This window comes from Mustela lutreola, chromosome 11 (genome assembly GCF_030435805.1).
Source record: "Mustela lutreola isolate mMusLut2 chromosome 11, mMusLut2.pri, whole genome shotgun sequence".
Lineage (NCBI taxonomy): Eukaryota > Metazoa > Chordata > Mammalia > Carnivora > Mustelidae > Mustela > Mustela lutreola.
The window spans coordinates 12,823,303-12,835,924 of NC_081300.1; the positions used below are offsets into that span (position 1 = coordinate 12,823,303).

Sequence of the window (12,622 nt, forward strand, 5' to 3'; positions counted from 1 at the left end):
AAAGTGGTGTTCCCATATGATAGAACATTAGTCGAATGAAGAAATACATGCTACAGTGTGCTATGCCACGGATGAACCATGCTAAGTGAAAGGAATTTGATACAAAAGGCCAAAATGTCATGCAATTCCATCTATAGGAAATACCCAGAATAGACAGATTCATAGAACAAGTAGATTCGTGGTTTCCAGAGACTTTGGTAAGGGAGAGATATGCAGGAGTGTCTTTGTGGGGTGGTGAAGCTGTTCCAGAATTAAATCATGGCGATGGCTGCACAACCTTGTCAATGTACTAAAAACTAGTGACTATTACATTTTTTAAAAGTGAGCCTTTTAGTAGATGAATTATATCTCAATTAAAAATGTGATCCATGGTACAAACATCCACCACCCCCAGGCAGGCCAGGTGTGGGGCTAGATGCCCCGTAACCACTACCCTCTCACTAGCCACAGCCATGCCTCAGAGCACAATGTACTCTGGGGAAAAACTTTCTTTTGTCTGCCTCTTTTCCCTCCCTTCCTCTTCATTTCTACTAAATCCCAGCTTGGCAGAGCTGTCTGGGGAAAGGGAGCATTGGGCCTGATTTGATTCTCTGTCTCTGAGCCTCACGCGCTCAGGGGAAATCACCCAGATATCATTCCGCACTCACTGTTCTTGGCTGTCCAGGATGGAGCCCTAAAAGGGCATCTGAAAGACAAGCCTTCTCTCCTGGTGACTGTGGAGCTTGGTATTTGATTGTATCTTACCCTATCTGATTTTGTAGGAGGACATTACCTCTTTTGAGAGTACAGAAGAAAAGGGTTCTTTGCATTTAAAAACAAGGAGGTATGTCGTTTCAAACCCAGAGTCTGTGCCCAGAGTCTGTCTAATATACACTACGGGTAGTGAATACACATGCAGGTTCCCGGGCCAGCTAACCTGCCTGATATCTCACCTGTGCAATTCATACCTGCAGACACCTGAGCTTTTATTCAACTGCTTTGTGCCTCATTTCTGTCATCTATACAATGGAGATAACAAAGAGACCTGCCTTAATAAGTTGTAAAAGTTGTAAATAGGTGAATACCTATCACTGCTTGGTAAGAGTCAAGCTTTTAATATGATTGTACCTGTGGAAACGTCATGTATATGGGGGGAATAAAGTTCCTGATAGACTTAAACATGGTGTTCAAGAAACACCTTTGTCTCATTTTTTCTTACAAGCAGTTGAATATGGTGCCCAGTCCATGACTGTGAAGTTGGTATGCTAAAGGGCAAGTGACAGAGAAATGTCACAACTCTGGAGCTTAGACAATTTGTTTTTATTCATATTTATATAAAAAACTAGAAGGCTGCCACACAAGAGGTTCCCTGTCTTTATCCATCTTTCTTCCCCCTGCAAATATGTTAACACTGAAGGATAAATCAATTTCCCACTGACCTTAAAAAAAAAAAAAAAACAGGGAAAATCTGGGACCGGCGGCAAGGGGGCACGGATGGTAACAAGGAGGAGTCCTCTCAAGGTACAGACTTCAGGGAAAGGCAACAGGTTCTTGTTCTCCGTGGACTGTTGAGACACTGCATCAGTAGCAACTTTAGACAGAACCCAAGCTATTTTCCTGGTTATATAGAATAATTACTAAGGAAATTGACAGGTTGAAGAAGTCCTTTTGGAACTTTAGAAAATATAAGCTTTTTCACTGTTTATGTTCGAAGTGAACCTTAAAGACATCCACATCCAAGAGAAAGCTTCTCCAAAGATTATTTCCAGGTGGATGTGGCAGGGCCAAGTGAGGAAGTTGTAACTCTGTCCTCGTTGGTATTATAAAGACACCTAGCTGCCTTTCAAGAGAGCCAACCATGGCAGGTCTGCAGTATTTTGCTGCAGGTGAGAAGGAAGTACAGGAATAGAATACTCATGTTTTATTCTCATAAATATTTTGAGTTGATTCATATGATGGTTAGACTGGTTAAGAAATCAAAAGTTGATTTACTTGAAATACTGATCACAAGGACTAGAAGGTGGCAGGAGAGAGCTATATATTCAGGAGTTCACTGCTCACCACACATAGGCTGACAGGCTCCCTGCCCACCTCTGCTTCCTCCAGGAACACAGGTATGTGCCTCCTGCTGCCCCAGCTCAATAACAGAGATCACTTCTGAAAATAATGGCAATGGCATTTTTTTCTATCATGCATCTATCTCAATCTGTGTGACTGTATTTTACTTATTCTGCTGGGGTAAAATTGAAATATCTCCTTCATTTGATTTATCCTTTAGCTAATTTATTTCAGATTAAACAAATGCTCTCTTAGGCACACATGTGGTGGGGAGGAGAGTCTCTGACTCGCAAAGAACCTGGAAGGAAAAGGCAGAGAGGTGCCTCATGGGAGCTGGCTCTACCTCTGTGTTGGGGTCTGTACTAAAGCCTTTCCTACCCAGGCCTAGTACTGCCAGTGACAGAAGAAAGATAAAGATGTTCTATTACTTTTTCACGAAAGCTTTTTTTTTTTTTTTACCTAGTAATTTGATAGTCATTTAATTATGAAATTAATACAAATACGTTGAAAGAGGCTTGAAAAGTAGAAGAAAAACTTTAGTTGCCAGAATCTCACAATCCAAATATAAGTCATTTCTTTTAAGAAAAGTTCATTACAGACTAAACTTCCCTTCAGTAAAGTCATAAAATGAATCTATGCTTTTTTCTAGAATTCCAGATCTCACCAAGGTCGCCATGAACTCACTCAGTGCAGCAAACACCCACTTCGCATTTGATCTGTTGCAACAGTTCAAAACATCAAAAAAGGATGACAACATCTTCTACTCCCCTCTCTCCATCCTATCAGCATTAGCCATGACCTACCTAGGAGCCAAAGAAAACACTGCATTCGAAATGGAGATGGTAGGTGTCTGCTTGCTATACACTGACCAGCTTAGACTGATTTCTTGGCTGGCTTGCATGCAGATGACCACAGATCTGGCTATGCAGCACAGGAGACTGGGCAAGCCTTCCCATGACTCGCTGTGCACAGACCCGTAGGGGGCACATGTCCTCCCCAGGGCTCTGCCCCATCCACTTCCCGTGCCTGCATTTACTCTGATAGCTGGGATGAACTCCTCCAATCGCACAACAAACGGAGGCAAGGCTGACAGGGAAGGGTAATGGGAGAAGTGATGCACTGACAATTCATGCAAAACATTTCATGTTTTCTCAGCAATAAATAACGACACAGGATTCTTTGTAGTGTCTGGTTTTTTCAAGGAGCAAATGCTTATACTGAAGTTCTCTCTTTTTCCTTTGTTTAGTATTTTGGTTTGGTTTTGGTTTTGGTTTTGGTTTGGGGTTTTGTTTTGTTTGGATTTGGGTTCTTTCTTTTTTCCTTTTTTATCTCCCAACCTTTTGAGTAGTTTTCTTGCCCCACTTAGTTCCTGTCTCTTCCAGGCCCTTCACTTTAATGAAGTCACAGAGAACACAGAAGGAAGAACTACAACAGACCATGTGAGTCACAGAGTCTTGGGTCTAGAAGGAAAATTGCCTATTCAAGAGGGTCATACTTTAATTTAGGAATTTCAGATAATATGTGAAAAGCTCATTTTTAAGAAATATCTTATGTAAAATACATTGGACAGAGTTGTATCTCATTTCATATTACATACAAAAATATTTCATATTTTTGTCTCCAGAGGGGAGATCAAAGAGCTTCAAATTCCTGGTTGCTGTGCTGTTCAGCAACAGGGAACATGAACAAGACACAACCACTCTGACGCACAGTGACCCCATCCCAGTAAACTGGGAGTAATAAAAGAATCTGTCTTAATGCATACAAACAGATGTAAAACATTATAACAGAGCCTAGATTACTGGAAACCCTGATAAATTTTATGTATTATTATGTAGACTAATAATAATTACAGTAATCACAACACTATTGCTAAAACAATATAATTTTAATTAATTCATAAGTGGGATTTCCGCATCCAAGCACATTTTGGAAAATGATTAGATGAGATATATAGTTATAGCCTTAAGGTCCAAAACTCTTACCGAGCAAACAGAAGGCTTTGGATTCAGACAGACCTGTGTTCAAAACTTGACTCTGCTACCTGCATCCCTTTGGAAAGTTTATTTAATTCTGAGCTTCTTGTTTCCACCTGAATAGGATTAAAGACTCAGAGATACCGATGTAAAGCCCTTACCACTGCACATGCTGCTTCTACACTTGGGAGTATGATATCATTAATGAAGAGCCATAGATCATGGTCAACAGGTCTTAGAAGAAATATAATCTAAGACAGTAAAGGGCTTCATGTCATAATGTAACTGAAATATATAAATTCAATATTATCATACTATTAATGGCTGTTAAAATTAAAGGTGTCGCTAGCCCTTAAAGACCTTAAGTTTAGCTGGGAAACTTAACCTATTTGTACCAATTAAAAGAAAATCCAATGGCAGAATCATGCAATATCTATAGTTAAAAAGTGAAAAGATTAGATTATTCAAAGCTGGAAGAAAGAATTTCCTGGAGGGGACTGAATGTAAGGATTCTGAAGAATATTTAAGTAAATCCACCAAAAATCAGGGAATAACAACGAATATCATCTGTGGGACTACCAAACTTTAGCTTTGGATCTAACAGTTTACATGGGGTTAGTATTTCTATTTCCATTGACAGAGAATGCAGTGAAACTACTTTTTTATATTTGAAGGTTGAAAAGTTGGGAAATGTACATCATCAATTTCAAAAGCTTCTGACTGAATTAAAGAAACCCACTGATGCAAATGAACTGAACATCGCCAACAAGCTCTATGGAGAAAAAAATTATCAGTTTCTTCAAGTAAGTTTCATCTGGCCTGCCACATCTTTAATCTGAATCCTGGGTCCTATGTCCTCCAATGACCAAATGGGAGAGACTGAGGCAGAGGAACCTGGCTGACCCACAGGCAGAGCATTCACACAGGGTACAAGATTCCCTTGCCTCAACTATACCAAATGACGTGTCCTAGAACTGGGTAATCCATCAATATAAAACATTACTTCATAACCCAAGAGGATGTTCAGCAGCAAAGGAAGTCATGAGATGCCCCCAATAATCTGACACCATTCAGTCACACAGTGAAAATTTTGGTGGGCAATGACCTAGAAAATGTATGGCTACTGGGATACTGATGAGAAGGCAGGCCTGGAGTCTCTATGGGAAGTTGGGAAAGTGTCAGGGAATACTGAGTGCCCCGAATAGAAGATATGAGTAAAAGCAAGAACCCTATGGACTGGCAGAACTGATGAGGAGTCCCAGAAGCCCACCATCTCCTTTAGAGCATCATGCTTTGCAGCGTGCAACCTACAGATTCTTCTGCCCCAGCCTATGTCCAGCCTGCACTTCTTTTTCACATTACCCGCACGCTTACTGTATAAAATAAACATGGGCAAGACAATGTAGATTTCTTCAGGGTCCAGATTCCTGTACCATATTTTGTCAAGATTGAAGATAACTAACTTGGGAATATATAGTCATGGATATATTACTCTTAATTCTTCCTTTCTTCCTTCCCATGTCAAAGGAATACATGGATAATGTTAAGAAATTTTACTTGACCAGTGTGGAATCTGTTGATTTTAAGAATGCTCCAGAAGAAAGTCGTAAGAAGATTAATTCCTGGGTGGAAAGCCAAACTCATGGTATGGTATGAGAGATCACCCATAAAAGCCACTTTTTTTTTTTTTAGTCTCTGGTGTGTATAAAACCTGTTCTTGATACCATACGGGGTGCCAGTGGGTTGAGGGAGGTGGCTCTGCTTAGAGGCTGGAGGAGGGCACTACAGATGATGGAATGGTTCAGGTAAATGTGGAACGCAACATGGGAACCCAGGAGGTATAAAAGAAAGACAATTACAAAGAAAGACAGCTGGCAATCTGTGTTTGCTCATGGCCATGGATGACAATACCTCCGTGGATCCCAAGGCTCTGCTCAGACCCCATCTTGGTTCACATCCTTTAAATTCTCAAAGTGGAGAATAGAGAGGAAGACAATTACGGACTGGGCTGTCTGACAACACAGGGCAGTGTTTCAGGTGACGGAGCTCATGCCCTTTGTCCTAAAGAAAATTCAAGCCCTAGTTCCTCAGAGCAGTAAGCCCAAAGCTGAAAAAATAGAAACGAAGGGAGAGAAGAGGGAGGAGTAAAGAATGAAGGCGCAGAAGAATTCGGGGAGAGAGCGAGCGTGGGAATGGAGGAGCTGCAAGAGTAGCTGAAATCGATGCATGCATATTCTGTGTGAGATGACTGAAGTCACCCTAAGACAGAGAATCTGAACACCCTTCCCAGAGACAAGAAGGGGTGTCTCCAGCAAGGGTGACTCCATCAAGCTGGTGCCACAAGGAAAGCTGCACCTCGAGAATTACTGCTCATAGTCCCTAAAGTGGGGACTTGTGTGAATAATTAATGATCCACTGTAACTTTCAAAACATCTTCCAGACAAACCACTTGTACTTTCCTTCTTTTGCAGAAAAAATCAAGGATCTGCTTCCCAAAAACTCCCTTGAGTTTACTACTATGCTGGTTCTGGTGAATGCCATCTATTTCAAAGGACAGTGGGACAACAAATTTGATAAAAGAAACACTGTGGAAAAAGAATTTTGGCTGAACAAGGTATTGTAATTTATTTATAATAATGTAACACACTCATAAATGAAACGTTAAAACTTTGGAAGGAGGATGTCTTTGGTATTCTCAATAGTATTATCTTATTTTGACCAATGCCTCCCCTGGATATTTGTTTGCCACATTAATTACCCCAGGATACAAGCAAACCTGTACAAATGATGAAACAAGTCAACGTTTTTAAGTTCACCTCACTGGAGGACATAAAAGCCAAGATCCTGGAAATACCATACAAAGGCAAAGATCTAAGCATGGTATTGCTGCTGCCAGATGAAGTGGATGGTCTGCAGAAGGTAAAATCTTGTACCTCCAGTTCTTCCCACTATTTGCCTGATTTCCTAGTAGTACAATGTCTGTATAGGCTGTTCATTGAAGTAATGCTCACAGGTTGGTGGTGGTGGCTAACAGAGTTCAAGTACAAAGTATTAAAAAAGAATTATTAAGGAGAATCTGGTACCCCAAAGAGTAAATATCTTAAATATCACAGTGTCATATGGAAGAATATACAGAAAGTCTCAACATCACAGGTCCCATTAATATTCTGATGACACCATGGAATGTCAGTTCAGAAGAAACATATCTAGGCACACATTTACATTCTGCAACCATAAGAACTTCTAATATATTCCAGTCTATTTATTTGAAGACAAGGAAATGAACATTCATATGTAGGTGACACATGGAAATATTTGCAAGCCCACTGATAAACAAAAGAAGCAAATTAAAACAACAAAAGGTACATTTTAAATATCAAATCACAGTGGTCTTGTAGATAATAGACAAACATATTTATCTTGATGCCTACTTTTCAATTTGGAAGTATTCTGTCCCTAAGAACTCAAAAGTCATTTGGAGCCTCATTGCTCAGAGTAGAGAAAAAAAAAAAAAAAAAGGTGTGTGAGGGGATTATCATTTTCCTCTTAAACCTGTTATAATAAAGTTAATATATAAAAATACCAAAGGCAAAGATCTAAGCAGTAAGGACTAGCGCAGTCAGGACTTTCCAAACATGGCAGCTTCCAATGACTCCAATAGCCAGTCTTACTGCTAAAGTCACAGTGAACCTGCCGCACCCAAAATATAGTGCTAACGTGGACCTGGAGATCCTCAGGGAAAGTAATACAGCAATACATGTGAAGGGCCATAACAGTATTCATACTCCAGCTCAGCAATCCTCATTATCAATGACATCAGGAATCCCAATCCTGGGGATTTTCTTTTTTTTTTTTTTTAAGATTTTATTTATTTATTTGACAGACAGAGATCACAAGTAGGCAGAGAGGAAGGCAGAGAGAGAGGAGGAAGCAGGCTCCCTGCAGAGCAGAGAGCCCGATGTGGGGCTCGATCCCAGGATCCTGGGATCATGACCTAAGCTGAAGGCAGAGGCTTTAACCCACTGAGCCACTCAGGCACCCAGTCCTGGGGATTTTGACCTGAAGTAACTAATCCAAAAAGGTTTTTTGGACAGAAGTGGCTCAACACATTGAAAAATTCAAATTTTGGCGCATCTTTGTATTATAAATAGTTTAATTTAGGGACTGATACATAGTGAATGATTAAAAATATTAAGTAAAAATATATACATCGAATATCAATTTAGAAGTAGTACTGTGTAACAATTTAAACTCGATTAGAGAAACACATATCTATATAAGAAATATTTACAAATAGGTCAAGCAAGAAAAAGGAATAAAAGTAGTGCCTACATAATAAAAATTATTTCAATTAGGATGTACAAAATTATGTACACAGGGATATTAACAAGAGAAGTCCATTTGAAAAAGATGCATGTCATATGTGGGGGGTGTAAAAAATAGAAACAGTTCATCTCTTACAAAATAACTTTAATAATTCTGTTGTATGCACATATATATCTATATATACACATGTATAGATATTTGCACATTTATGCTTATTTATAACAGTCATGAATACATAATGCATTTTTCTTTTTTTTTTTTTTTAAGATTTTATTTATTCATTTGACACACGAGTAGGCAGAGAGGCAGGCAGAGAGAGAGAGAGGAGGAAGCAAGCTCCTGTCGAGCAGAGAGCCTGATGCGGGGCTCGATCCCAGGACCCCGAGATCATGACCTGAGCCGAAGGCAGCGGCTTAACCCACTGAGCCATCCAGGCGCCCCATAATGCATTTTTCAATTGTAAAATACGTATTTATGATTGTGTTATTTTTGCCTACTCAGATAAGATGTGATACACTGAATCTTCTGCACTTGCATTTACTGTTTAAATAAAAGTTTTCTACGATTCAACCCAATGTTAAATAAATCGTGTCTGACATCCAATGAGAATCACATCAGCTGTTTCTTTTCTTCCACTGTTGTAGCTTGAAGACCAACTGACTGCTGAGAAACTAACAGAATGGACGAGCTCACAGAACATGCATGATAACTATGTGGATTTATACTTACCCCGGTTCAAAGTGGAAGAGACCTATGACCTCAAGGACACACTGAGAGCCCTGGGGATGGTGGATGTCTTCAATCCACAGAGAGCCAACCTCTCAGGCATGACAGGGACAAAGGATCTCCTGGTATCTAAAGTCATACACAAGTCCTTTGTGGAGGTGACTGAAGAGGGCACGGAGGCTGCCAGCTCTACAGCAGTAGTTGTTAATGTCGGATCACCACCGACTCACCCTTTCCATTGCGATCACCCTTTCTTGTTCTTCATCAAGCACAATAAGACCAACAGCATCCTCTTCTTGGGCAGAGTCTCTTCCCCTTAGATGCAACTACTCTGCTGCTACTAAGAGGAAATTCACAGTTGTTCCAGTATAGGGACTGCTAGAAACAACAGCTTCTCTTTAATTCTTTTTCCAATCCAATCTCATTGTCACTAAGAATGTAATGGTTGAAACAGCACATCTGTCTATCTCTCCCTTTCTATAAACACATATAAACCTACTTCATCTCCCAGTGGTAATTCCCCTTTGGACAAAATGTTCAACATAAGATAAAAGGATGTTTTAAACTCTCTAATTTTTTCCAAATTTGAAATCATATCACCTATTTCAAAAATCATACCTACTACTCAAACTTATTAACCTAGATACCCTCACTTTTTTGAATTATGTGATATCTGGAACACATATATGTCTACATTTCTTTTATGAAATACATTATCAATAAAGCAATTATTTATTCATTTTATTTGTTGCTTTTTCTCTTTTCAATAAAGTACAAATTGGCCTACCACACACAGGAAAGATAACTTAGAAATATATTGTCATATAAAAAAGAAAATTCAAAGTAGGAGTAGAACATCATAACGCTGATGGTAGGTTGGTACCAAACCATGAAAAGCTCTGCAGCCCATGTTAACAACTTCCTATTTTACCCTAAAATAAACAGAAAGCCATTATAGGTTTCAGTCGTTTGTTCTCCAAAGAGGAGAATGAGATCATCATATCTGTATTTTTTTAAATATACTTCTGGCTCTTATAATAGATGAGAGGAAAGAACAGTGCAGACACAATGAGATTAATTAGTAAGCCATTAGAATGTCAGGAGGAGCACTAAGAAAACAGATATGTAAGAATTATTTTGAAAGTAAAATGCACAGGATTCTAGCAACATGTCATATGGGACAGAAATGAGAGATGGAAGCCAAAAATGATGTCCGAGACTCTGGCCTTCCCAGTGGATTGAATGGAAAAAGATTTTGTTTTGGAGAGAAGAAAATATTCTGAGTTTAGGTCTATATTTCCTAAAGTTTAATTACTTTTGAGACATCCAAATGGATGCACTTGAACATAGAGGAGTCTGGAGCTCAGATGCCGCATATGATCTGAAGCTCTAAATGTGTCATGCCTAATATAAGCTTTACCATGTTTATTCAGGAACTCTAAAAAAAAAAGGCACCTAGGGGAAGGAACAGAAATGTGAATTGGGGAAATTAGAAGGGGAGATGAAAGATGAGGGACTGTGGATTCTGAGAATATACTAAGGGTTATGGAGGGGAGGGAGTTGGGGAGATGGGTGAGCCTGGTGGTGCATATTATGGAGGGCACATATTGCATGGAGCAGTGGGTATGGTACATAAACAATGACTCCTGGAACATGAAAAAAATAAAATTAAATTAAGATGCTAAAATATTTTTTTCATGGAGTAAAAGCATTATCCATTTATATTTTTCCTTTTTTTGTACTGTGATATTTACATATTACTCTGACTTTATTGATTATATATATAAAGCCCAATAAAATAAAATGTTCACACACACACACACATACAAAGCACGTGCCTTTAGCTCAGGCCATGATCTCAGGGTCCTGGGATTAAGCCTCATCTAAGACTCAGTTCAGAAGGAGCCTGCTTCTCCCTCTCCCTCCCTGCTCCCCCTGCTTATGCTTTCTCTCCCTCTCTCTTTCAAATAAAATAAAATAAAATTTTAAAAATGTATCTCAAATGAAAATTATATGAAAATATAATCACCTCCAGGCAATTAACAAAGTGATGCTATCTGGGGTATCTGGGTGGCTCAGTCAGTTAATCAGAAGCCTTCAGCTCAGGTCATGATCCCAGGGTCCTGGGTTGGAACCTCAAGGTTCTGGGATCAAGCCACACATCAGGCTCTCTGTTCAGCGGGAGCCTGTTTCTCCCTCTCCCTGCCACTCCCCCTGCTTGTACGTTCTTTCTCTCTATGTCAAAAAGTTTTTTTAAAAACTTTAAAAAATAAAATGATGCTATCTAACAGAATGTTGTAGCCACATATAGGCATATAAAAAAAAAAAAAAAAAGGCACCTAAGGGCAAGAACAGACCCCGGGGAGAGTGTATAAAGTGATAAGAAAGGAGGGCCTAGAACTGACTTCGAAGTGTGCCAATATACAAACATCAGGTATTGACAACTTTTAGTTTTTAGAACACAGCTTTGCTTAAGGGACTGTGTTCAGTCCAAATCCCTCTCAGTCAGTACTGAATCCCCACTGATTTCATAAAACCTGAACTTTAGAGGATCTGAGCAAGGTCTAAGTCTTCTTCAGCAGGATTCAGCAGCCCAAGAACAGAGCAGAGGAAGTAAATATTTGCCCCATCTAAGTATGAGATGTGGTCAAGGCAAGTCAGACCGGCGAGAGAGTAGGTCACATTATAAACCATGTGGTGAATAGGCTGGGCAGGGAAGGTGAGCTGGGAGGCAGTTGCTTTGATGAGCAACAGGCACTGGGGTACCTCATGAGGTTGAAGAAAAGAAAGAGAAGATAAGAAGTTAACCCCAGGACCAGGGACTGTGAAGTATATTTTAAAAGAAAATTTTAAGCAACAAATAAACTCAGAATGCCACCACGGGTGTGAACTAATTTCTAATGATTCAATGAACTTTTAAACTTGTATAATGTTTGGGGGGGGTTGAAGAATTGATTGTTGGAATCCCTTTAGATTGCAACTTTCAACTACTTGTTATTTTAGCTGCATTTTTTTTATTAATATAATATTTGTTTCAGGGGCAACAGATTTGTGATTCATCAGTTTTAAATAATACCCAGTGTTCATCACAACACATATCCTTCCCAATGCCCATCACACAGCTACCCCATCCCCTCACCCCACCTCCCCTCCAGCAACCCTCAATTTGTTTCCTGAGATTAAGAATCTCTTATGGTTTGTCTCCCTCTCTGGTTTCATCTTGTTTTATTTTTTCCACTCTTCCCCTATGACCCTCTGTCTTATTTCTTAAATTTTGTATAACAGTGAGATTATATGATAATTATTTTTCTCTGACTGACTTATTTTGCTTAGCATAATACCCTCTAGTTCCATCCACATCATTGCAAATGGCAAGATTTCATTCTTGATGGCTGCATAGTATTCCATTGTGTTTATTTGTGTGTGTGTGTGTGTGTGTGTGTGTGTGTGTGAGAGAGAGAGAGAGAGAGACACACACACACACACCACATCTTCTTTATCCATTCATCTGTTGATGGATATCTAGGCTCTTTCCATAGTTTGGCTATTGTGATTTG

The 12,622-nt window shown here is 39.4% G+C and overlaps 1 protein-coding gene across 2 annotated transcripts; it reads left to right on the forward strand.

Annotated features, from left to right (window-relative positions):
- The first annotated feature begins 2,711 nt into the window (after nucleotides 1–2,711).
- SERPINB3 (serpin family B member 3) lies at nucleotides 2,712–9,385 on the forward strand. Of its 2 annotated transcripts, none has more exons than XM_059140036.1 (7): nucleotides 2,712–2,879; nucleotides 3,420–3,476; nucleotides 4,688–4,816; nucleotides 5,541–5,658; nucleotides 6,485–6,627; nucleotides 6,777–6,932; nucleotides 8,984–9,385. In XM_059140036.1, the coding sequence occupies exons 1-7, from the start codon at nucleotides 2,712–2,714 to the stop codon at nucleotides 9,383–9,385; spliced, it is 1,173 nt and encodes a 390-aa protein (XP_058996019.1). The 2 variants fall into 2 exon arrangements, with proteins under 2 accessions (XP_058996019.1, XP_058996020.1); XM_059140037.1 differs by having other exon boundaries at nucleotides 6,840–6,932.
- Nucleotides 9,386–12,622: the final 3,237 nt, after the last annotated feature.

Excerpts from the sequence above, each read along its gene's own strand:
- SERPINB3 (XM_059140036.1), top strand. The coding sequence starts at position 2,712 with ATGAACTCACTCAGTGCAGCAAACACCCACTTCGCATTTGATCTGTTG. Across the intron at positions 2,880-3,419 it reads CTGCATTCGAAATGGAGATG|GCCCTTCACTTTAATGAAGT; the intron begins GTAGGTGTCTGC and ends TGTCTCTTCCAG. Across the intron at positions 4,817-5,540 it reads AAAATTATCAGTTTCTTCAA|GAATACATGGATAATGTTAA; the intron begins GTAAGTTTCATC and ends CCCATGTCAAAG.